We start from the raw sequence: 22,229 nt of genomic DNA on the forward strand, positions 1-22,229 counted from the left end.
GTAAAAACTGGGCTTACGACTTTATCGCTCGTCTACCACTACGCTTTGAGCACCTTACCCAAAAACCAATAGAGAAAGTACGGTTTCAGGCTGCAGAACCTGGCTATATTGTCACTTGGTACGATCGTCTGCAAATTACGCTCAAAAGCTACAATATTAGCCCGAGAAATCTATATAATTTCGACGAAACCGGGTTTCGAATTGGCGAAGGGAAGGCTCAAAAGGTTGTTTCAGCCCGGGGCAATTTATATAATAGTACCGGTGGTCAAGCCGAATCGCTTACCGGTATTGAATGTGTCTTAGCTACGGGTTTGGTTATACCGCTATAGTTTTTAGTAAAGGGACAATTCTATATGGAAAGTTGGTTTATCGACACCAATTTACTAGACAACTACACAATTTGTCCAACCCCAAATAGCTGGACTGATAAAATCATTAGTTTTGCTCTAGGTATTCGATGAATTTATATCATTGCGTATTAAAAAGGGGGAATATCGTCTTCTTTTAATAGATAATTATGGTTCACATTTGACCTATGATTTTATTGAATTTTGTTGGACAAAACGCATTATTCCTTACTGCTTTATTCTACATATAACACATAGTTGCCAACCTCTCGATAATACACCTTTCTCGGTTTTAAAGCATTACTATAAACAATATAACAACGAGACTGCTTTTTGGGGTAGTGATACGAAATATAAAGCCAATTTCTTCGCGGGTATTTATGATATACGTACACGATCATTAACCGAGCGGACAATTCGACACGGGTTCCGAGAAACTGGAATTTGGCCTATCAGTTTAGACAAAGGTCTTGAAAAATTGAAGTTGACAGACAATGATCTTCCCGAAATACCGGGGTTTATAGTTCATGATATTATGTCTGGAACGACACGACCCCCACCATCAAGTTCACTACCAAATTCACCACCTACGACCGTTCAAAAACTCCGAAAAGCGAGTAGTAAGGTCGTGAAGTATATACAAAACGATGCTACAATTTCTCCGAAGGTACGGGATAGTCTTTCTCGCATTTTAGAAGGTGGACTCGCTCTTACCGAGGTTAGTGCTCAATTCGCGGAGGACAATGTTCGCATTTTACGACGGAAAAAGCAGTCCAATACTGCTAAAACAAAGCGTAGGCTGCCTGAACTAGGCCCTCGTTTAGTAAAGGACTGCAAAAAACACATCTCCGACCGTGCCGACCGAGAAAGACTACAGATATTCAACAGATCTAAGAAAGCCTGGCGGGAAGCAGCTATTTTGAAAGCGATTGACGACGGCGACATTGAAAACCCGGGTGATATTGAGGATGATGATGGTGCAGAAATGGCCCGGGAATGGATAGATGATCTTTATTGTGTTGATTTAGAAGGTGATGCTATTTAAATTCAATGAATTAGTTGGTGTTGGTGGACAAAAATGCAATTAGACCCGGGATGCAATTAGACCCGGGAACCCGGACACCGCGAAGGCGGTGGCCGCAGTTCGACGACCCGGTTATAGGCTTACCTAGTAGATGTTGGATACCCGGATGCCTAAGGTATTATATGTAGATAGAACCTAGATAGTTTGCCTGCTCTCTCGTCCTCTCTTTCTCCTCTTCGTCCACCAGAATACTTACAGTGCTTTCTCTATGAACTTACACGTATTGTATTAGTAGAGAATATTAAGAAAAAGAGGATTCTCTCTAAAAGCCCTATAGGAGTATCGATCCTTTTTATCCTAAAAAGGATTGAGGCCTATATCTATATATAGACTATAGAGATTGTTGAATATGTAGGTGTCTATGTTTGACAGACTGAGCAGTCTTCGGATGGTTTTATATGGAGAGGGTATTTAAACCCCTGATTTACTAGTTTGATAATTAACAACTTCTTCTACTTCTACCACACGTAGTACTCCACTATAACAGAGATCTTAACCGTATTTTAGTTAAGAATTGGTATCTATTACCTCTTATTTCGGAAATCCTAGACCGGCTTTCTAGGGCTTAGTATTTTAGTAAAGTAGATATAAAAGATATATACTACTATATTCGGATCTAAGAAAGCGATAAATAGAAAACCGCTTTTCGGATAAGGTATAACTATTTTAAATATTTAAATATATAATTATATCTTTCGGTTTATTAAATACTCCTACTACCTTCTAGAGCTATATCTATATAGCGCTTAGCGGGCTAATCGATATCGTTTATATTACGTATTTAGATAATATCTTAATCTTTATACTAGATTAAGGATCCTATACTTTTAAAAGTATTATATTAGGTTCTTAAAAGGCTATAAAGGTAGAACTCTATATCAAACTATTAAAATATACTTTCTATTAGAAGAAAGTCGAATTCCTAGGATTTATTATTAATAGGACTAGGGTTCGGATAGATATAGATTATATCCGAGTTATTTAAGAATAGGAGGAGCCTCGGAGCTACTATAATATATAAGTATTCCTAGGGTTTTATAATTTCTACTATAGATTTATTAAGGGATATTTTTATATATCTTTATACCTAATATTAATATTTAAAGGGTTAAAGAATAGGAAGAAGCCTAGAAAAGTTTAATTTAGCGCTACCGAATCGATAGCGTTTCGGTAGCTAAAAGCCTTATTCTAACCGGCGTCCCTACTATATTATTTTAACCCTAAAAAATAGATTAGATTAGAAATAGATATATTAAATTAAGAAATAGGAGGAGTACTATCCTAGTTAGATAGCGAAGGATAATAGTACTCGGTAGTATTTTAGTCCCGAAAGTTCTCCGAGGTAGAACTTAACTATATAATACTAGATTAGGAGCTATTCGCTATTATATATTCCTTTTAATAGTAGAGGTATTATCTTAATATTAGTAGATACCTAATCGAAATATTTTCTAATTATATAAATCTACGTATCTTTGTAATATAGTAAAAGCTAAATAGAAGATAAGTATAGTAGTATATATTCCTAATACCTTTTAACTTTATTATAAAGTATAGACTTAGTAAGATAAATCCTATAGATAGACTATCTAGAATTCTAAACTCTAAATAAGCTACTATAAGAGCGGAGTTAATAATCCTAATTTAGGACTAAATTATAAATAATAATATCCCGACTTAAAATCGAGCTAAAGAAATACTAATCCTAATAATATAAAGTATTATAGGGATAAAGAATCTAGACGTAAATTATAAGTATAATTTAAGTAAATATAACTTAGAATTCTAATTTAGATTTAGGTAAGTAGCCTAATAGGAAAATCCTAGATCTAGTATATCTATAGGTACTCTAGGAGGTTGTAGGGAAAAGGATTAGGAAGGAAAATAAATAACAAAATTAGTAAAAAAGGTATAAACGAAATATAAGAAGTAATATAAATCAATTCATTCAATTCAAAAAAAAGAAAAACCATAAAGGATAAAAAGAATCTATATACTAGGGTCATTACCCTATATTTATAAATATTATAATCATAATTAGTTTTAAATATCATGATTTCATTAGATTCATAATGCAGTATTAATGTTACATTTAAATATTAATGAATTATATATTCGAATTAATTATGATCTTTATATTTTAAATATATTATGACTTTATATTTATTATAAGATTATTTTTTATAAGTCATAAGTTATAATTAAATCTTATATTACAATTATATTTTGAATATCTAGTTATTTGTTTTAGTGAGATTAGTTGTAATTGCATTTATTTATATATTTAGAAATTAATATAATTGACGTTTTATAATTTAAATATGAAATTTAAATATAATAGTAATTTCTAAATTGTAAGAATATAAATTTTAAATATAATACTACTCTACTCCTATAATATATATATAATTACTAGAAGCTCTTTATCTAGAACTTTATAATTTAATTCGGCTTACTATATTATCTTTAAGTAGAACGCTACTAGATACTAGAAATCTTCTTATTTATAGTACTAGGTAAGTACTATTCTAAGAACTCTATCTAATATATCTATCTCGATTCTAGTCTATCGAGCTAGATTATAGTAATAGAGAACTAGTATATTAACTAGATTCTATTTTAAGTATATTAAAGCTTTTTTATATTTTATTAACTATTTAAAGGTAATACCTTACCTTATTAACGAATATAATAGCTTCAAGATTATACTATACGCCTTATAAATTATTAATAGAAGTTATAGAATCTAAGAAATAACTAACGTATTTCACCCCGTTGCTGGACACACCCTATAGCTGGACACCCACCTAAAATGCGTCAATTAATTTAACCCCTTTCTTCTTCTACCACCTACCACGCCACTAATACGCTCCCGGAGCTCTAAAAATTTAATAGAGCAAGAGGGTAGGATCTTACTAGCTATGTAGGCTTTTAAGAATCGAGAAATCTCTTCAATTCGTGAAACCGCCCGCTGATTTAAAATACCGAATTCAACTCTCGCTATACGCCTCTATAGTATATAAAACCACGCGATTTCTCGCGTTAGCCTATAGAAATTGACCTAGATTGAAGAGGAATCTCCTAAAAAATGGATTCTCTCTATAGATCTACGTAGAGTAACCCCTCGGTCCTCTATAGTACGAGAAATAGTAGACCTTCTTCTTTAAAAGCGCAGAACTACTCCCCTTCTTTTAGTCGGCTAAAATTAGGTTATAAAATTTGTTAAACGACGTCCTCTTCTCTCCTCCCGATTCTCCAAACGGTATAACTATAAGCGAGCGAAATATAAAGACTAGAAAATTATTAGAGAGTAGTTTAATCTAGTTTAAAAGATAATCCTTTAATTTAGAATGGACCCTAATGATATCTATAACTTTAATAAGACTAGTTTCGCGATAGGGTTAACGGTAACTATAAAGGTTATAACGAGGAGTAAATACTACGGTTAGCGAGTACTTTTATAATCTAGAAATCGAAAGTAGGTAACTATAATTAAGTATATAAATACTTCTATCTAGGCCCTTCCTCTATATATAATTTTTAAAGATAAAGTCTTTATTAAATTATAGTTTAAAGGCCTCCCGGAGGATTAGCGCTTCGAAATTAGTCCTAATAGCTAGACCTCCGATAAAATTAGGCTTCGTTAGCTTAAGAGGCTCTTTATTTCTAGTACTTTTTTATATACGAAGGAGGGGTATCGGCTTTTAATACTCGATAGCTACGGAAGTTATTTAATACCTAAATTTGACGAAATTTATAAGTAAAATAAGGTAATACTAATCTATATACTAGCGTATTTATCTTATCTTTTATAACCTCTTAATATAGGTTATTTTGCGGTATTAAAACGATCGTATGGTCGGATAGTTAAAACTAAGATACAGAGCGGGATCAATTATATTAATAAACTTAACTTCCTCGAAGTATATCCTCTCGTATAAATTGAAGCTTTTAAATCGGAGACAATTAAGAATAGCTTCTTAGCTACCGGTTTAGTACTATTCGGACCCGACCGAGTGATTTTAAAGCTTAATATCCGGTTTCGAATACTAACCCCCCCTACTAGCCGGGGTAGTGAATTAAGCCGGAATTTTACCCTAGAAACTAGACTTCGGCACCACCCACTCTAACCCGGACCCAACCCAACCCAAAATGGGTTTTGGGTCCATTGCTTCGACCCAACGATGGGTTTTGGGTTATAAGCTATAACCCAAAACCCATTGGGGCCCCAATATAGTGTAAATCAGACAAATAGACTTCTAGCGTGTAACTGTATAATTAATGCATTTTTTGCTTATAATATTGAGTATTTTACTTATAGCGCCCTTCTAGAATAAATTGAGAATAAATTAAATAATTGAATTAGGATATATTTCTCTAATATTACTCGAAATCCTTATCTGCCCTACTCTTACGCTTCCTCCCTAAGGCCCGTCTCTAAGTTATAGTCTCTAGTAACTCTGGCTCTGTCACCTCTATATCTATATCTATTAAATGAGGAGATATCTCTCGTAGTCTATTATCTACTCCTTCTTCCTCTTTATTATCACTAATTAGGTTAAGCTTAGTATCCTCTGTATATTTATCGTTCTACTCCTTTACCGACTTAATCTCAGCTAGTATAAAGAACTACTTAAGCTACTTTACCTCGATATCCTTAATATTAAATCTTATTATATATAGAAATAATATAAGCTCCTCGATTATTTTAGACTTTAGATATAACTACGGCGGTAGTAATGAATATCCTAAATAGTATTAAAGAGCTATTCGATACTAGTACTAATTACTAGAATAGAGAGAATATCGCGAGTAAGTAACGCGATTATAGGGAAACGAGATTAGTTCTCCTACTAGAATTAAAGAGGTTTAATATTAATTAGATCTAGTAGTATAAATATATTGGTATTATCCTATATAGAGAAGAAATAGATTATAAATATACTACTATTAAGATATTAAGTTATCTTATTACTAGCTAGCTTTGTAGATATCTTATTACTCTTTAGTATCTTATTGAGCCTAGAACTAGATAATACTATTATTAGAGTATTAGTCGATCCTTAATTTATTATAAGACGCTCTTAATATAGAATTAATAATTCCTAGAACGATTTCCGGTAGGTATTACGCTAGTAAGGCTTCTAATTATTAGATAGAAAGAACTAAAATCTACTATTAGGTACTAGTATTATCCTAACTATATAGATATATCTTTTAAGATTATCGGTTTAAGAGTAATATTTATTAAGTTTTAAGCGACTAGCTATAAGTGCTTTAAGTATATCTGATTTCTATAGAATACGCTTATATTTAAGTAGCGCCTCTACTCTAAAAAAGTGATTAAAGAGGGTATTATAAATCGTAAAGATAAGATATATAGTAACCTCCTTTATCTTCGAGAGCTCTATTATATAGTTAAAGAATAGCCGAGTAATTTATAGAAGATAGTTAATTTAACGCTATTCTTAATTATTAAATAATATCTCTTTATATAATAAAGTATTAAGGTAGAATTCTACCGAGTCCTTATATCCTAGATTAGAATAAGCTAAGATCCCTTTTCTTAAAGTCAGAGAAAGGCTGCCTAGTATTACAAACTTATATAAATATATATAGTAAGATAACGGACCTTATTTAAGGTATATAAGATCCTCCGTATCTAGTACTAAGTATTTATTTGCCTTTACTATAACGTATTTCACTACCGAGCCGGCCACACTACCGAGCCGGCCACCGTAAAACACTATAGTAAATGCGATATATTCCACATTTATATCTTAATAACTATATATTTATTCTATCTCCCTATTTATCGATAACTATTAATAAGAATTACTAGTACTATATATCAATTTTAAAGAGAGTAGAGTACTATATTATTATGATTTCGAAAAATACCGAAAAATACGTCGTAAAAAAACTAGAAATATATATATCGGAATCATAAAGTCGTAAAATTTCTTTAAACTCCCTAAAGAGACTAGATATTATCTTAAAAGTAGGAGGCTATAAGGAGAAGTCCCTATAGACTATAGTTATTGAAATATTAAATCATAATTTATCGTATTTACTATATATTTTATAGTAGCCGGCTCGGTGGTATAGCCGGCTCGGTAGTGAAATACGTTAGATAACTTCTAGTTAGTCTACTTTATTTCTATATTCTTATTTAGAGGGATAGCCTTTAAACGATTAAAGGGCTAGTTTAAATAAAGCTAGATAATATAGGTAAGATAGGGTATTCGGGTTATTATTATATCGCTAGAGAGCGCCTACTAAATAGCCTTAACTATTATTTTATTATTAGTTATATTATTAGTTATAACTCTAAATACCCGATCCTAGATCTTATACTTAACTAGAGTTTTAAGGAGTATACTATTTAGATTTAAACCGGTATAGGAGCTATAAAGTAGTTTAAATCTAAATAGAACCTCTTAGTATATCTAGTTACTATTAATAAAATAGCTAGTGATAGCTATAAACGCCTAGTTATATAAAGAAGTCTAGTAATCTAATACGATCGAGATTTTTATATCGTTAGGTAGTATTTAGAGGATAGATTTCTATTATTCTATAATAATATTACGTAAATAACGACGTATTATAGTAATAGAGGGTATCGGAGGGAGAGATAGTATAGAGCGGGCTAATCGGAATAGCTTATAAAGTATTCGATAAGGTAGAATAGAAGTCGATTAAGGGTAAGAAATTAGAGAAGATACTCTTCCTATACTAATTATAAAAAAGGAGCCTCTAATAAGCTATAATCCTATATATCTAAGAGTATTAGGGAAATCGGATAACTAAATAAAGAGGTAAGGAGATACTACTTTTTAAAGGAACTAGGTAATTTCTCCTTTCCCTCCCTATTAAGCTTTACGACAGCCTACTATCTTTAAATACTTTAATATTATTAATATACTATAATAGCCCTTTCCGCTAGGTAATAGAGAATAAGGATACTCTAGGATCTTTAAGTAGCGCTTATATATTACCTTTAGCGCTCTATCTTTAGTATAGGTAACTTGGTCGAAGTTACTCTATATATTTAAATTACGATTTAAATCCTAGGAAATCTTACTTTTCTACCTATAATTAGTTTATAGCTACTACTTAACCTATTCTTTATATACTATATTATTATAAAGTATATATTATATACCTTTCTCCGATCGGGGCTAATATAAGTAAGAGAATATAGAATTAGTAGAAGGGAGGGCTAAAGGAAGCTAGTATTAATAGTATTAAAAGGCTTAATCGTAAGCTAGCTACTAGATAGGGTTAGAACTCGAGAAGAGGGTATAAAATAGCTAAGGTTATCTATATCTATATCGTAAAGAGTAAGTAAAAAGTCAGAATACTAGCTTTAAGATATTACGACCGAAAAGGGGAATATTATAGAGGTAAGGGGGAGAGATAGAGAGAGTATATACTTATAAGAGAAGGGTATATAAATAATAAATACCTTAGTCCTATATATAGTAAAGTAGATAGATTAAAAGGTATAAGCTATAATATTATATAATTAGCTATATAAGCCCTATTTAAATAGATCTAACCTAAGAGAATCTAATAAGACCTAACGGGACCTATCGAAACCTAAGAGAACCTATTTGTAACCTATTAAAACCTAAGAGGACCTATTTATAACCTACTCCCTAGAAGATCCCTTAAAAATGTTTTATTTACCCTCCTAAAAGAGCTTTTCTAACGCGGTTAGAAATAATAATATATATACCTACCCTCCTAGAAGTGATTTTCCGACCACAGTTAGAAAATATAATTTAAAGTATATATAAGAAGTTAAATATAAGAAAAGAGAAAGATAGCTTTAATATAATATTAATTATATATAAAATAAAATAGTAATATATTTCTATTTATATTATAGTTATCCTATAATATATATATACTTACCTCTACTATAAATATATATTTTCAACAGTCCACAATTAACAAATACTTAAATTAATAGAACACCACTATACTATAATTAATGTCAAGTTTTATCGGTAATCAATATAATATAAAGCCTATTAACTTCAAATTCAGAGCAATTACATAAATTTTCCAACTCAATATTGTGATAATATAGCAATATTCGATGAACAAACCAGAACAGTTGTAAAAAACAGTCATTTATTTGAATGACTTAGCATCGTTATAAACGCCAAGACCTATATTTTATACAAAAATGGGTTCAAATGGGTTATTATTGGGTTATTGGGTTTAACCTATTGGGTTTTGGGTCGGAGACTCCGACCCAAAATGGGTTCTGCCGAAGTCTATGGATCCTTATAGTTTTCTTTAAAGTATTCCTACTATTAGTTTATTACTTTAGGTATATTAGCGTATATAATACGGTTCTATCGTTTAAATATCTTTATCTAGGCCTTATTAATCTATTTACGAAGTTTCTTAGCGAGCTAGGTCTTTATCTCACGTATAATAGTACTATCCGGGTCGTCTTACTAGGTAGCTTCTCTTTCTCTTCGAGCTTTTACAATCTAGTTAGAGAGGAAAGGTCGAGCTTTCTTTATAAATTTTATATTAATATACTAGATACAGACTATTGACTTTATTTTAAGGAGCGTAGCCTAGATTATAACAATCAGTCTATCTTCTTTATTAGTAAGAATTATATAGGGGTATTTAAGACCGAAAGAATCGTATACTTGAGTAAGATACTAAAGAATAACTTTGTATATCTCCTATTTCTTATCCCGAATAAAAGTAAACCTAAGATAGTTAAACCGGTCGTAGTAAAGCCGATAATATTAAGCAAAGGGAGTCTATATTAGTTAGTCTTATATATATAGTCTATTATAAGAACCTAGGGATTTGAACGAAGTATTACGATATAGGTCTTATATATATAAAATAAGGCAGTAATATAGAGATTATCGTTAAGTTTATATTTAAATATCCAATTCCTATCCTTTAGAAGTTCTTATAGTAACGCCTAGATAGGCAGGCGTACGACTATTAAGAAACTCTTAGTATAGCTTTATCCGAAGGTTATTAATATCCTTAGATAAGATATAAGACCCTAGGTTACTTTCCCGAAGGCTAGTAATAATTTAGCGGGTAGAAATCCCTTATTATAGCTATTACTTAATAGTATCGATCTTCCGGGCTAGCTCAATCTTACGCTAAATATTATAGGTAGTGGTAGGTAAAGGGTTGTGATTATACGACTCGTTTTTAATAGTAATACTCTAGGTATTCGTAAGCTAATAAAGCCGGAGGGAGATACTGAATAGGCATTGATTCGTAATAGTGGTTGTTTCTGGGTTACTATATCGTCGACTAAGAGGCGGGAGCGGCATCCGTGGGTAGAGGGACTCGGTGCTTAGCATAGCGGGAGACAGAGATTCGGTGCTTAACATAGCCGGTAGGGACTCGGGAACGATCTCTGGGTCGGAATCTTGATCCGATTCCAGATATTCCAGGCCTAGGGAGGCCATATTGATAGGTGAATTTAACGAAGTTGACGAAGAAGAAATGGGTAGGGGGAAGGCAGGTTAATATATATAAACCAGAATTAGAGTATCAATTTGCTTAATCCTATCTACATGTATGTACGGAGTGTTATATGACAAAAGTGACTTAATTTTGTTAGGGGTTTACATACAAATGGCAGGTACCTATTGTCCTGCTAGTATTATATGGGTAGTTTGACACGAAGGCGGTGTGGAGAGTGGTAGGTAGAAGCAGGTGTCCAGGCAGGAGCAACATTTAATTAGGTAGGCGGTACAGTTGCTGACTGAATTTTCAGGCAGGGGGGGGGGGGGGGGGGGGTATAGCACTGCCCTAAATATAATATTAGGTCGGGTAAAAACTATTAACTAGATTAGTATCCTAATCTTTATTTAGTATTCTTTAACTTTAGCTTTCGATATAGAGCTAGTAGATATAATTAATAGTTACTTATTATCTATAGGGATAATAACCGATTTATAGTTCTTTAGGCTATAGCGAGTAAGAACTTTATTAATATAATTATATTAAGATCTAACTAGGTATAAACGAAACCTATAAAGGTAAGTATATTATATAGAAGATTATACTACTCTCTTAGGCTTTATTTTAGCCTATAAATAGTCTTTATTAATAGGTTAATCTTATTAGGATATTAATTCTATAGGCCCTCTAGTAATTCGATCTTAATTAGCTCCTTTAGTGAAGTATAAAGAAAAGTTATTATAATATCGATATAGTAAATAGGCTAGTTTTTAGCTACTATAATAACTATAAAAATCTTAAATAATATTAGCTTCGCTATAATAGTATAAACTTCGTAAAAGTTAAGGTCTTTAACGAAAGCCGCGAGTAATAAGTCGAGCTTTATATATACTATTATATTTAATTTAAATATCTAACGAAGAGAAAGCGGTTTATAACCCTTCTTTTTAATATATAGAATATAACGCTAGGTACTATTTTTTAATTAATAGGCGAGTTCTTTATAAGTAATAGCTAACTATTTATCCTTTTCGATATAGGAAATAGCTTCTTTCTATCAATTTAACTCGAAGCTTATATCCTTAGATATTAATTATAAAGAAGTATACTAAGGTTCTTTAAGACTTTAAAGTTACTATAGTAAAGAGATTAAGTAGTATATTAAGGGTATCTACTAGAAATTATAATATATTATTAGAGTTAAAGAAAGATTAAATAGCTAAACCCTTAATATAAGCTTAACTAGGCTTACGAGACCTAGTTAATCGTCGTAAACTATCTTAACTAGATACTATTTAATAAGTTAATAGCTTATATATTAGGTTATTTAAATTGTCTAGAACTAGATCTAGATATAAGAAATTTAAGGAATTATCCTAATTAATAATCTACTAGGAAGTAGACTATAGCTTTATAGGAGCCCCTATCCTACCTATTTTAAAGTAGGGGTTAGTTTCTATCCGTTATACCTCTATAGACCTATCTAAACTACCTACTATTCTAATATCGTTATTATCGCTATCGGGTAAAAGGAGGGAATTAGGATTTAGAAGGTCGTTAGGATAAGAGAGATTATTAGAATAAGACGTAATATATATTAGATTAGATTAAACCCTATTGATCTCTAGGGTATAGTATTTTAGGATTAAAGGGTTAGATAAATAAAGAGGTATATTTACCGGAGTAAAGGAATTATTATTAAGATTATCCTCGATAGATAGAGAGGGTAGATAACCGAAAAATACCGATAATAGAGCTCGATTTTATTAAATAGATTTTAAAGAAGAGTCTCTTCTTTATTTTCTTAAAGAAAATTAATTAAAATATAACGATAGGAGACAGACGAATCTATTATAGATTAATCTTCCTAAGATAGTAAATTAATATTATAAGAAGTATTTAGAAGTACTACTAGTAATGGATTTTCGTTAAAGATAACGTTATAAGATTTTTTAAATCTTCTTCGTTTATATATTATAAATAATATAATTATATTTTTTATTATATATGATTATCCTTACCTTCTCTGTATAAGGGTCTATCTTTATCGCTTACTTTTCTTTAGGGATAAGAAACTAATACTAATAACCTAGTATTTAAAGATTAGAAAGATCGGGCTTCTTACTAGAGTACTTTATATAGAGATATATCAATTTTTAACGTAAAAAGATAGTTTATAGTATAGTTTATTCCTCTAAAAAGGTAGCCCTATAGGTATTTAGGTAGCTAATACTCTACTATTATAGTAATTAAAGGCTTAACTAGGTATCGATTCTTAATCTCGGCGATACTATTTAGTTACTTTATATAGGAGGGAGTAGGGTCCTAAATAATATATTTTTATAAAAGATATATATAGAGAGGCTTATATTTAGGAGTATTATTACTATATACTCGTTTAATTAAGTACCTAAACTAGGTTTTTAAGTGATTTCTTAACTATATAAAGGTCTTAGTTACTTAAGAGCGAGATTTTAAAAGAAATAACTAGTAGAAGCGGCTTATATTATCGATAAAGGTAATAAAGTATTTTTCTCCGCTATATAACGCGATAGAGATCGGTCCCAAGATATCGAGATAAAGTAATTCTCTAGGCTTAGAACGAATTGACTTTTCTTTACCGAAAGGTAAGATATAGCCTTTACCTTTAATATAAGATATATATAGGAAGATAATATTAGCCCCTTTCTTTAATTTAATATTGTCGGCGGAGGTTTCTATTTTCCGTACTTTATTCTCTTTAGTATAATAAGTATAACGAACGATAGGCTAGATTAATAGAGATAGGTATTAGAGATAAACCTTTATGATAAAAATAGAGTTAGGCGATCTAGAAAGAAGGTCGAGATTAATATTATAATTTAATATAGTATAAATCTTATTAATACCTTTACAATTTAACTAGTAGTATTCGCCTTCATAAGTAGTAAACCCGATAACTAATTCGGAATACTGATTCTATAATTTAAAAGTTATAATACTATTCTTAACCTACGTCCTAATATCTTCTTTATTAAGAGTAGATATAGATATTAGGCTAGCTCTAAGATCTAGAGTAAGCTATACTTTATAGAGTATAAGAGACCTGATATAGTTATCTAAAGCTTTATTTATTATCCGAAGTATAATATCTCCGTAACATTTAGTATAAAAAATGGTATCTATAGTTATAGAAACAGGTAAAATTGTAAAGATATACTACTAGTGGCTAAGCTTCGGTATCCGATAGAGACAAGAATAGCTAAACGACCTAACCGCTTTTTTTTTAAGAGTACCCCGAAGAAATATATCTCGGATTTATAGAAGGTCCTAGCCGCTATAAATTACCTTTATACCTCCTATACAGATAAATAGTAGAATTATATATCAAATTACCCCGAAGATAAGGCGAATTAAGGAAGTTTTAAAAAATAGACTAAAACCTTACTTTGTAACTCTTATAATATTATAACCGACATCTTTATTCTCTACTACCAGGCCGAAATACGTCTTAATTAGGATCTATATACCTTCGAATATTATCTCTAATCGCTAGAGAAATAGACTGCGCCAAAACCCGAGAATGGGTAAGAGAAATCGACCCGCAACCCGAACCCGCAAACCCAATGGGTAGACTCGACCAACCCGCAACCCGCCCCGCAACCCGCGCGGGTTACCCGCGCGGGTTCCCGCAAAAACCCGCGGCTACATAATTTTCCCAATCAAGCCATGGCGAAGTGTATAAAAATGCTGATTCATACTAATAAAATACAGTAATCTACGGCAGTTTTGTTTATACGTCTAAGGCACTCTTCGACTACCGCTATTTCTGACCGCGGTCAGAAATTATCTATATATTGAAAGCTCCCTTAAGACTACTACAGTACTACTATTTCTGACCGCGGTCAGAAATTACGTCTTTATTAGAGTTATTATAGTATAAGCTAGAAACTATAGGTAGAGTTAGAAAAATATATTTTGTAGATATATATTTTGACAGGGTATTGTAGTTTTCGTGATTTTCTTAGTTCTTACGGGTTTTTACGCGGGTTATACAGGTTTTCGCGGGTTATTTCGCGGGTTATTCGGGTTATACTACGGGGTTTGCGGGTTATTATAGGCATTATCGCGGGTTTCTGCGGTTTTATATAGGTTTATACGGGCTCTACCCACTAAAGCTGAATCAGATAAGCCAATTATTATCGTATAAAGGTTTAGTACTACGATCTATCAACCCGCATTCAAACGCGATATAGTACCCTAGGATAGATTGCTAGGGTCTTTAAGATTCTTCCTATACGTAAGGTCCTTCTACTAAAATCTTTAACTCTACCCTTCCCCGATACGATATCTCAAAGCCAATATTCTAACGGGTTTTCATTATCTCTATATGATAGTGATATCAACCTCACCTACCTTACGCCTAAGAACGAGCAGCTCGCTACTATTTCCGAACCCTCTACCAGCCAGTTTGCAATCAATTCATTTAACCCTAAGTTTCTACGTCTACTAATTCCACTCTTAGTCCCTAAAGGTCTTATACGCGTGGGCCCGGACTGTAGAAAGGCATTCGTTCTTTATAACGAAATGGTTAATAAAGAATTTATAGATTAGTAGATTAGAACACAACATAGGGGTCCTAGTAATACTAAGATCAGATAGGACTCGAAGTATCAGTCAAAATCTTAGAATGAATTCGATCAGGTCGCATATAGCTCCGATAGCGCACCTAAGGTAATGTATAAGCGATATAGAGCAATCTTAGATAGACTTCGGCAAAACCCATTTTGGGTCGAAACCTTCGACCCAAAACCCAATGCCAAGAACCCAAAATTAAAGTTTAGGCATAAAAATGCCAAGACCTGCCTAATTAGGTATATTTATGCAAGTTTTGTGCAGGTTTTATGTATTTTGGGTTCCGATGGGTTCTGATGGGTCCTTGGCATGCCAAGAATGGGTTATAAAATGGGTTCTGCCGAAGTCTAATCTTAGAGTATCCTCAATCCCTATCATCAGGGATAACAGCACGCTAAGGTACCTCTACGATAGGAAAGCACCTTAAAGGTACTGGCTATACTAAGGCAGCTCGACACCGTACTCAGAAGTCGGGGATTACTCGGTTTATAAAGGCCACCGTATGCTTATACCTTTTATATTTAGTACTTTACTATTACTAATATATCTACCTTCTAGAACCAGGATTCCTTAGCACGGATAACGTTTAACTAGATAGCCTAGGAGGACTAGCTACTACGATTTCTTACGGTCGCTCGCCTCCTATTCCGGTTGATTGAATACCCTGAATTTCATATATTAGTCGCACTTGTATAAGCAGCGGATTCCCTACCTAAAATTCCCTCCGCGAAAACAATTAGACGCCGTCTTCAAAGCACTATATAAGAGCGCCAGCAAAATATCCTACGAAGGCTACCTCCTAGTGCAAAACTATCCGTTATACTTAATTACTAGACCTTACCGTTCGTATAGGCCTTTATGGCAGTTACTGGCTATTTTATTAATAAGGACTGGTAGTACCGTAAGATCCTTCTTAGATTCGAACCTCTCCACGGAACCCACTCTAGTATAAACCTTAGTATTATACTTATAGATGTTCTTAAGAGGCATAATATCAAATATAAGGTACTTGCGATCACAACCGACAATGCTTCGAATAATAAAACATTGGTCGAAAGTCTCTAGCAAGCAATACCAGAAGATACTACTATTATTAGAGTTCTATATATTGCCCATATCCTCTAGCTAAGTCTCAATGAGCTACTTAGATATATGAAGGCGAGCCTAGTGAATAAGTCAACAGAGACTCGGTAGACAGAACAGCGGTCTTAGTCCGCCCGAACGAACGCGAGGTAGCATAAGCGAGAAATTGTCAATACTTTAAGTAAGATCAGTTATATCTAATTTTATAATATTATCACCGTTTCTTATACCTTACTAACTATTTTACTAGGTTCGAAACCTCGCTATATACGTGAATATAAGCCCCTAGCGACGGGATACATTTTACGCCCTTCAGACTAAATTAGCTAAACTCGCGCCAATATAAGATATTAAAACGCGATAGAACTCCACTTTTCTTATACTCCGGCGTACAAAGCGGCTTCGCCCTTATTTTACGCCGTTTTATAATAAGTATAAGCGATCGGACCTTACGTTAGATAACGATAAATAGCGACAGATCGAGTACCTTCTTTAGATCACCTAGCCTTTCTTTAAATTCACCCTTAAACTATTAAAGACAAAGGATGCTACTACCTATTATATATTTAAGATCTATAATAAGCTCTTCGAGCACCTTAAGCAATCTGTTACATAGCTCCGACGTAAAAGGGTCCCTTAGAAAATAAATATACTATAGGCTCTTAAGGCTACACAGCAGAAACTTAAGGACTATTACGCCGAAACAGATAATATCCGACGTAATCTTTATATAATTGGAACTATACTTACTCCTACTAATAAGCTTCGGTTCTTTTAAACCGATAAATAGGAAGAGTAATAGGCTTAGAGGTATCGATAAAGCTTTTAAGACTACCTTATACTATATAAGGCACGTCTTAGAAGTATACAGACGTCTCTACCGTACTAGTCTTCGAAAAGGTTAGGGTCTCGCCTCGATATAATACTCGGAAGTCAGCAACCTAATAACCTATCGCGTAATAAGCTCTTATAGTATCTTAAAAGTGGTATATATAAAGTACGACTACTAGTATTATAAAATATAGTACTAATATATAATAGATACTATTAATATATCCCCCCTTTTATTCTAGAAGGATAGCCAATATCGATTCCCAGCTCTTATAAGCCTAGCCCGAGATATACTTTCGATTCTAGTAACCGGCGCGGGTATTGAAAGGCTGTTTAACTCTACTCGGGATATTTATTACTACCGCCGAGGTAGACTTAACGCCGACACTATTCAGGATCTTATAATATACCTATATATATCGAGGTTTAACTTCGAAGAAGCCGAGTATACGTTTCTAAAGGAATTCTTCTCTCGCGATAAGGTCGAGACAGCTAACGAAGAGCAGAATAATAGTCTTTATATATACGAGTTTAATCCGATTAGCGATAATAAGGAAGATAGGATAATGGTAGAGATCAGTAATAGAGGGGAGACCGAGCAGCCTACTCTATCAACTAGTAACGATAATTAAGAACCAGAGTGTGATACCCCACTACCTATACCTAAGGAAGGGAATACTCAGGTACGTGGATTTGTTAGATCCCGGAAACGTACAAGGCAGGATAACGATAAATAGGAATACCATTAGCTTCAAATTAATAACTGTGTTATTTACAATCTAAGTATATATAGGAAATATAGTATAATAGTAGCAGTCGAGGGAGGTTTTAGGCTTGATTTCTGACCGCGGTCAGAAACAGTATAGGCTAAAGTGGCTTTTCACGTATAAGTAATTTCTGATAGCCGTTAGAAATAGTAGTGGTATATTGGAATTAGAGCGGGCTGTAGGAGCTTTTACCCTCTTAAGGTGAAAAGGAAATACGATAAGATACAGGTAAGAAATGCACAATTTATGTAGATACGACTCTTCCTATGTTTGCACTGTTTAGTAACCCGCATGGGTAACCCGCAAACCCGCGCGGGTTACCCAAGCTAACCCGAAACCCATTGCGGGTTATGAAAGTCGACCCGAAACCCGACCCATTTGCGGGTTGGGTTTTTTCGGGTTTGCGGGTTTGCGGGTTTTGGCGCAGTCTATAGAGAAATACCTCCTAATCTAAACTAAAGAGTTGAAGGCTTAAGCTTTATTTATAAAGCTTCTTAAGCTACTTAGAGACCTTATTATTACTAGTTCCGATAGTATACTACTAGTTATTAGAATATAAATAGCTTCGAAGGCTTTTATACTCTATAATATATACCTCGCCTACTAAAAGGGAGGGGAATACCTAATACCGGGCTAAGAGAAATAGAAGAAGGGAAACTATACCGATTCGAGTACGAATTAGTCTTAGAACTATACCCCCTTAACGAACTCGAATCCTTAAGAGGGCTTTAGCGGTAGAGGTTAGATTAAGGTAGACTGCGGCATATCCGCACTAGTATAACTCTCGCTTACTTTCCCCCTTATAGCTGTTATATAATCTTAATGCATCTTACCAATATTTCCTTACCACTGAAATAAACGTATATTTGGTCCTAACAGAACTAACCCCTTTAATCGACAGTCGGCCCTTTGAAATTTTAGGAAATAGATATATATCGAAGGTCTCCTTATATAGTATTTGTAGGTAGGTAGTATCGTAGTTTTCTTAGTCCGACGTTTTATTATAAAGGTAGCTGTAGATTGACGATTTTGTAGTAAGTTATATATAGAAATATATATTTAACTACTATATTAACTATAATGAACTTCGTAGGAAACAGAATATAGAAAATCAAACCCTTTATTATTAGATAAATTCTTTCAATTTTAGGCTTAAATAAAAGCTAAGAGTCCTAACTATCTACTGATTATTTTCTTAATCCGTTTTAACTACTAGAACCTAAGAAACCCGAAATAGAAGTTCTTAAAATACAGACTTTATAAGTTTCGATATCTATAAAATATCTATAAAATATCTACAAAATATCCGTAAGATATCCTTAAGATCTATAGGATATCCTCTAATTATCTATACTAATATATAATATAGCTAATTATTTAGGTAAACTATATTAAAAGTAAGTCTAAGTTAGAATATCCTAGTATATTTACTTTACCCCTAAAAACCTCTACTAGTTTAGATATAAGCCTCTCTATTCTTTTAAGTACCCTACTATACTATATATTATAATTATTAACTTCTTAATATCTTAATTATAGTTCTTATTTACTAATTCGGATATAGATTTAGCTTCTAATTAGATTTATCCTAATAATTTCTCTGATTTTTTAGGTATCTAAATACCGGTCCTATCAATATCGCCGACTCGTTTAACTCGTTTAACTTTTATACCTTTATCCCTTACTCGCGTTAGACCTCCCATTTAAAAGTATTAGGTTTTATATCTATCTAATTCTATATAGACTTCGCCATAAACCGCAAAACCCATAAACCGCCCCACCCCAAACCGCAATTGGGGTGGGTTTTGGGGCGAGGTCTGTAAACCGCAATGGTTTATGGGTTTTTACTTTCAAACCGCAATGGTTTATGGGGCCCCAATTGGTTTTTAAAGTGGAGTAGAATTGTAGAGCATGTGACCTTTATAATTTATACAATTTTCCTTGAATTCTTCTGTATTTCATTTATATATCTGAGATAATTTTGATAAAAAAACAAGATTGAATGATTGTATTCTCTCCCTAATGATAATCATATATATCCTTATCGCGTCTCACACGCTTACGAGCTCGTAAATTAGCCCGTAATTGAGTACTACTCTCCGAATTAGAAGGTAGTGTAGGCTTAGCTGCGTGATCCATAGACCTCGTCCTCACCCGCATGGACTCGGAACCAACCCGACCCTCAACCCGCATTTTGCGGGTTTCGAGTCCTTACCTAGGACTCGCGGGTAGAACTCGGAGGGCCAGGGAATTGGTACGGGTCACCCGCAGACTTGTTTCGGGTCCACAAACAGGACAAACACCTAATTCTTGGCAGTTGCATTAATTATGAAGACTTGGTTTGTATTTTTGATTATTCTTGTGTTTTTCACTTTCCATCTTGTAGCTTCTGATTTCTATTTTCTTTACAGTTGAATTTAGAGAAAATGAGGGCATTCCAATTGTAAAATGACTATCTTATCGTTGTATCATAACCATTTAGACGTACTGAGCGCACTCGCGCCCTTCCAGTTGTACGGTTAACTAGAAGATCTATATCGTTCTCAATATCATCTTCTTCAATACCCTCATCCTCGCCATTTCCATCGTCCTCGTTAACAGATACGACACTTCTCCGCCGTTTTCCTAATACAACCGCACTTAGCTGTGGTATCTCCACTACCATAATATCATCCTCCTCATTATCACTAATCGGTTCTAGATCGTTTATACCGTTTTCGCGTTCTTCGCCTTCTGCTTGTATTTCTTAGAATAAGAGATACTCATTTAATAGTAGACGCTCCTCATCCTCCATCTCAAACTTTGATGTAAACATATATATCATAAGCTCTTAAATGGTCGATGGTTTTAGAGAACCCCGACGGTAGTGACATACATCGCGCGCAGAGTTAAAAAGTCGCTCAACTCTAGCTCTAGTAGCTGGAATAGTAAGTATATCCCGCGCTAAGTCAGCAAGCGCGGGGAACACACGCTCATTCTCTCTCCAAAAAACACGAGGCGCAGTCGCAATAGTGGCTATATTTAGGGTTAGTTATAATATAATAAGGGGGTCCAGAGTACTCACGACTATTAAGATACTAGCTTAGTTCGTCATCAACTAATGATGCTTCCGATAGAGGTGGTGCCTACCCACATATCTTCTCAAGTTCGGATAGTCCTGAGTTTAAAGACACCGCTCTGGGCTCCTCTCTATATACAAGACGGTGCTTATATAGTTCAAGGCGATCTTCAAGACTCTTCCGATACCGACCTCGCCAATTAACCTCCGGATCCTTCCAATCTTTACTTGTAAAGAATTGGAGCTTATTCTGTGGGGACATAATAGTACCAATTGCATAAAGATCACCATATATATCATCAGTCATACCATAGTACTGTGATAGTTTGGTTTCAGCAGCCCTAAGGGCATCAAGCATCACCTTTTTCCATAGAACTTTCTTCCGTTAGAGCCGTGCTTTCGATTACTCAAGATGAGTAAACAGCTTATTATATATACTAAATACCAAGTGGATAGTGACATCCTTCGTCTACGAAAGTATAGTAGTAAATTGGTAGAAGGGATAGGTGATCCAGAGAAGATATTCAACTTAGCGCCATTCCTCGCGAGTGATCACAAGCTCGTCTATCTAGTATTACTTGTAGAATGGCTCAAGAAATGGTTAGAGCCTTTTCGCACGTCGGAGCATCAAAAAAGTCGAGTTCCAGCGGGTCTTTATATCTTAAATTGGTATAAGCTTTGGTTCTATAGACTGAAGCTTATATAATAAATCCCGCCGTTGTGGACTTGTATTAATAAAAACTGCTAGTTGCCTAATCTATAATAGTGTTAAGGTTAGCGTTAAGTGTAGATTTAGGGCTAAAGTCTTACCTTATCTAGAGTATGGATAATCTTAAGCGTTTTAGATGGTTTTGTCAAAGGACCTTTGCGAGGGCGTTTACCCCGGCCTTCATACTAATCTAACTCAGCTGTCTTGTTTGTTGGTATTGCTTTCATTTTGCCAAGAAGATCATTAAGGCTCAGTTGGATCATAT

General features: G+C 33.6%; 3 protein-coding genes across 3 annotated transcripts; 1 reads left to right on the plus strand and 2 right to left on the minus strand.

The window, feature by feature from the left end:
* Positions 1-882: 882 nt before the first annotated feature.
* N7455_008540 (uncharacterized protein) lies at positions 883-1,392 on the plus strand (the record flags this gene model as incomplete). The annotated part of the gene is made up of 1 exon (XM_065605893.1): positions 883-1,392. One exon carries the CDS (start codon positions 883-885, stop codon positions 1,390-1,392), a length of 510 nt encoding a protein of 169 aa, XP_065460842.1.
* Positions 1,393-10,670: 9,278 nt separating this feature from the next.
* N7455_008541 (uncharacterized protein) lies at positions 10,671-10,904 on the minus strand (the record flags this gene model as incomplete). The annotated part of the gene is made up of 1 exon (XM_065605894.1): positions 10,671-10,904. The coding sequence occupies one exon, from the start codon at positions 10,902-10,904 to the stop codon at positions 10,671-10,673; it is 234 nt and encodes a 77-aa protein (XP_065460843.1).
* A 2,485-nt stretch (positions 10,905-13,389) lies between these two features.
* On the minus strand, positions 13,390-13,823 carry N7455_008542 (uncharacterized protein; the record flags this gene model as incomplete). Its single annotated transcript, XM_065605895.1, is given in 3 exon segments — positions 13,390-13,671; positions 13,705-13,790; positions 13,805-13,823. The coding sequence occupies 3 exon segments, from the start codon at positions 13,821-13,823 to the stop codon at positions 13,390-13,392; spliced, it is 387 nt and encodes a 128-aa protein (XP_065460844.1).
* Positions 13,824-22,229: the final 8,406 nt, after the last annotated feature.

Source organism: Penicillium solitum, assembly GCF_028829755.1.
Source record: "Penicillium solitum strain IBT 25940 chromosome Unknown utg000005l_segment0_segment0, whole genome shotgun sequence".
NCBI lineage: Eukaryota > Fungi > Ascomycota > Eurotiomycetes > Eurotiales > Aspergillaceae > Penicillium > Penicillium solitum.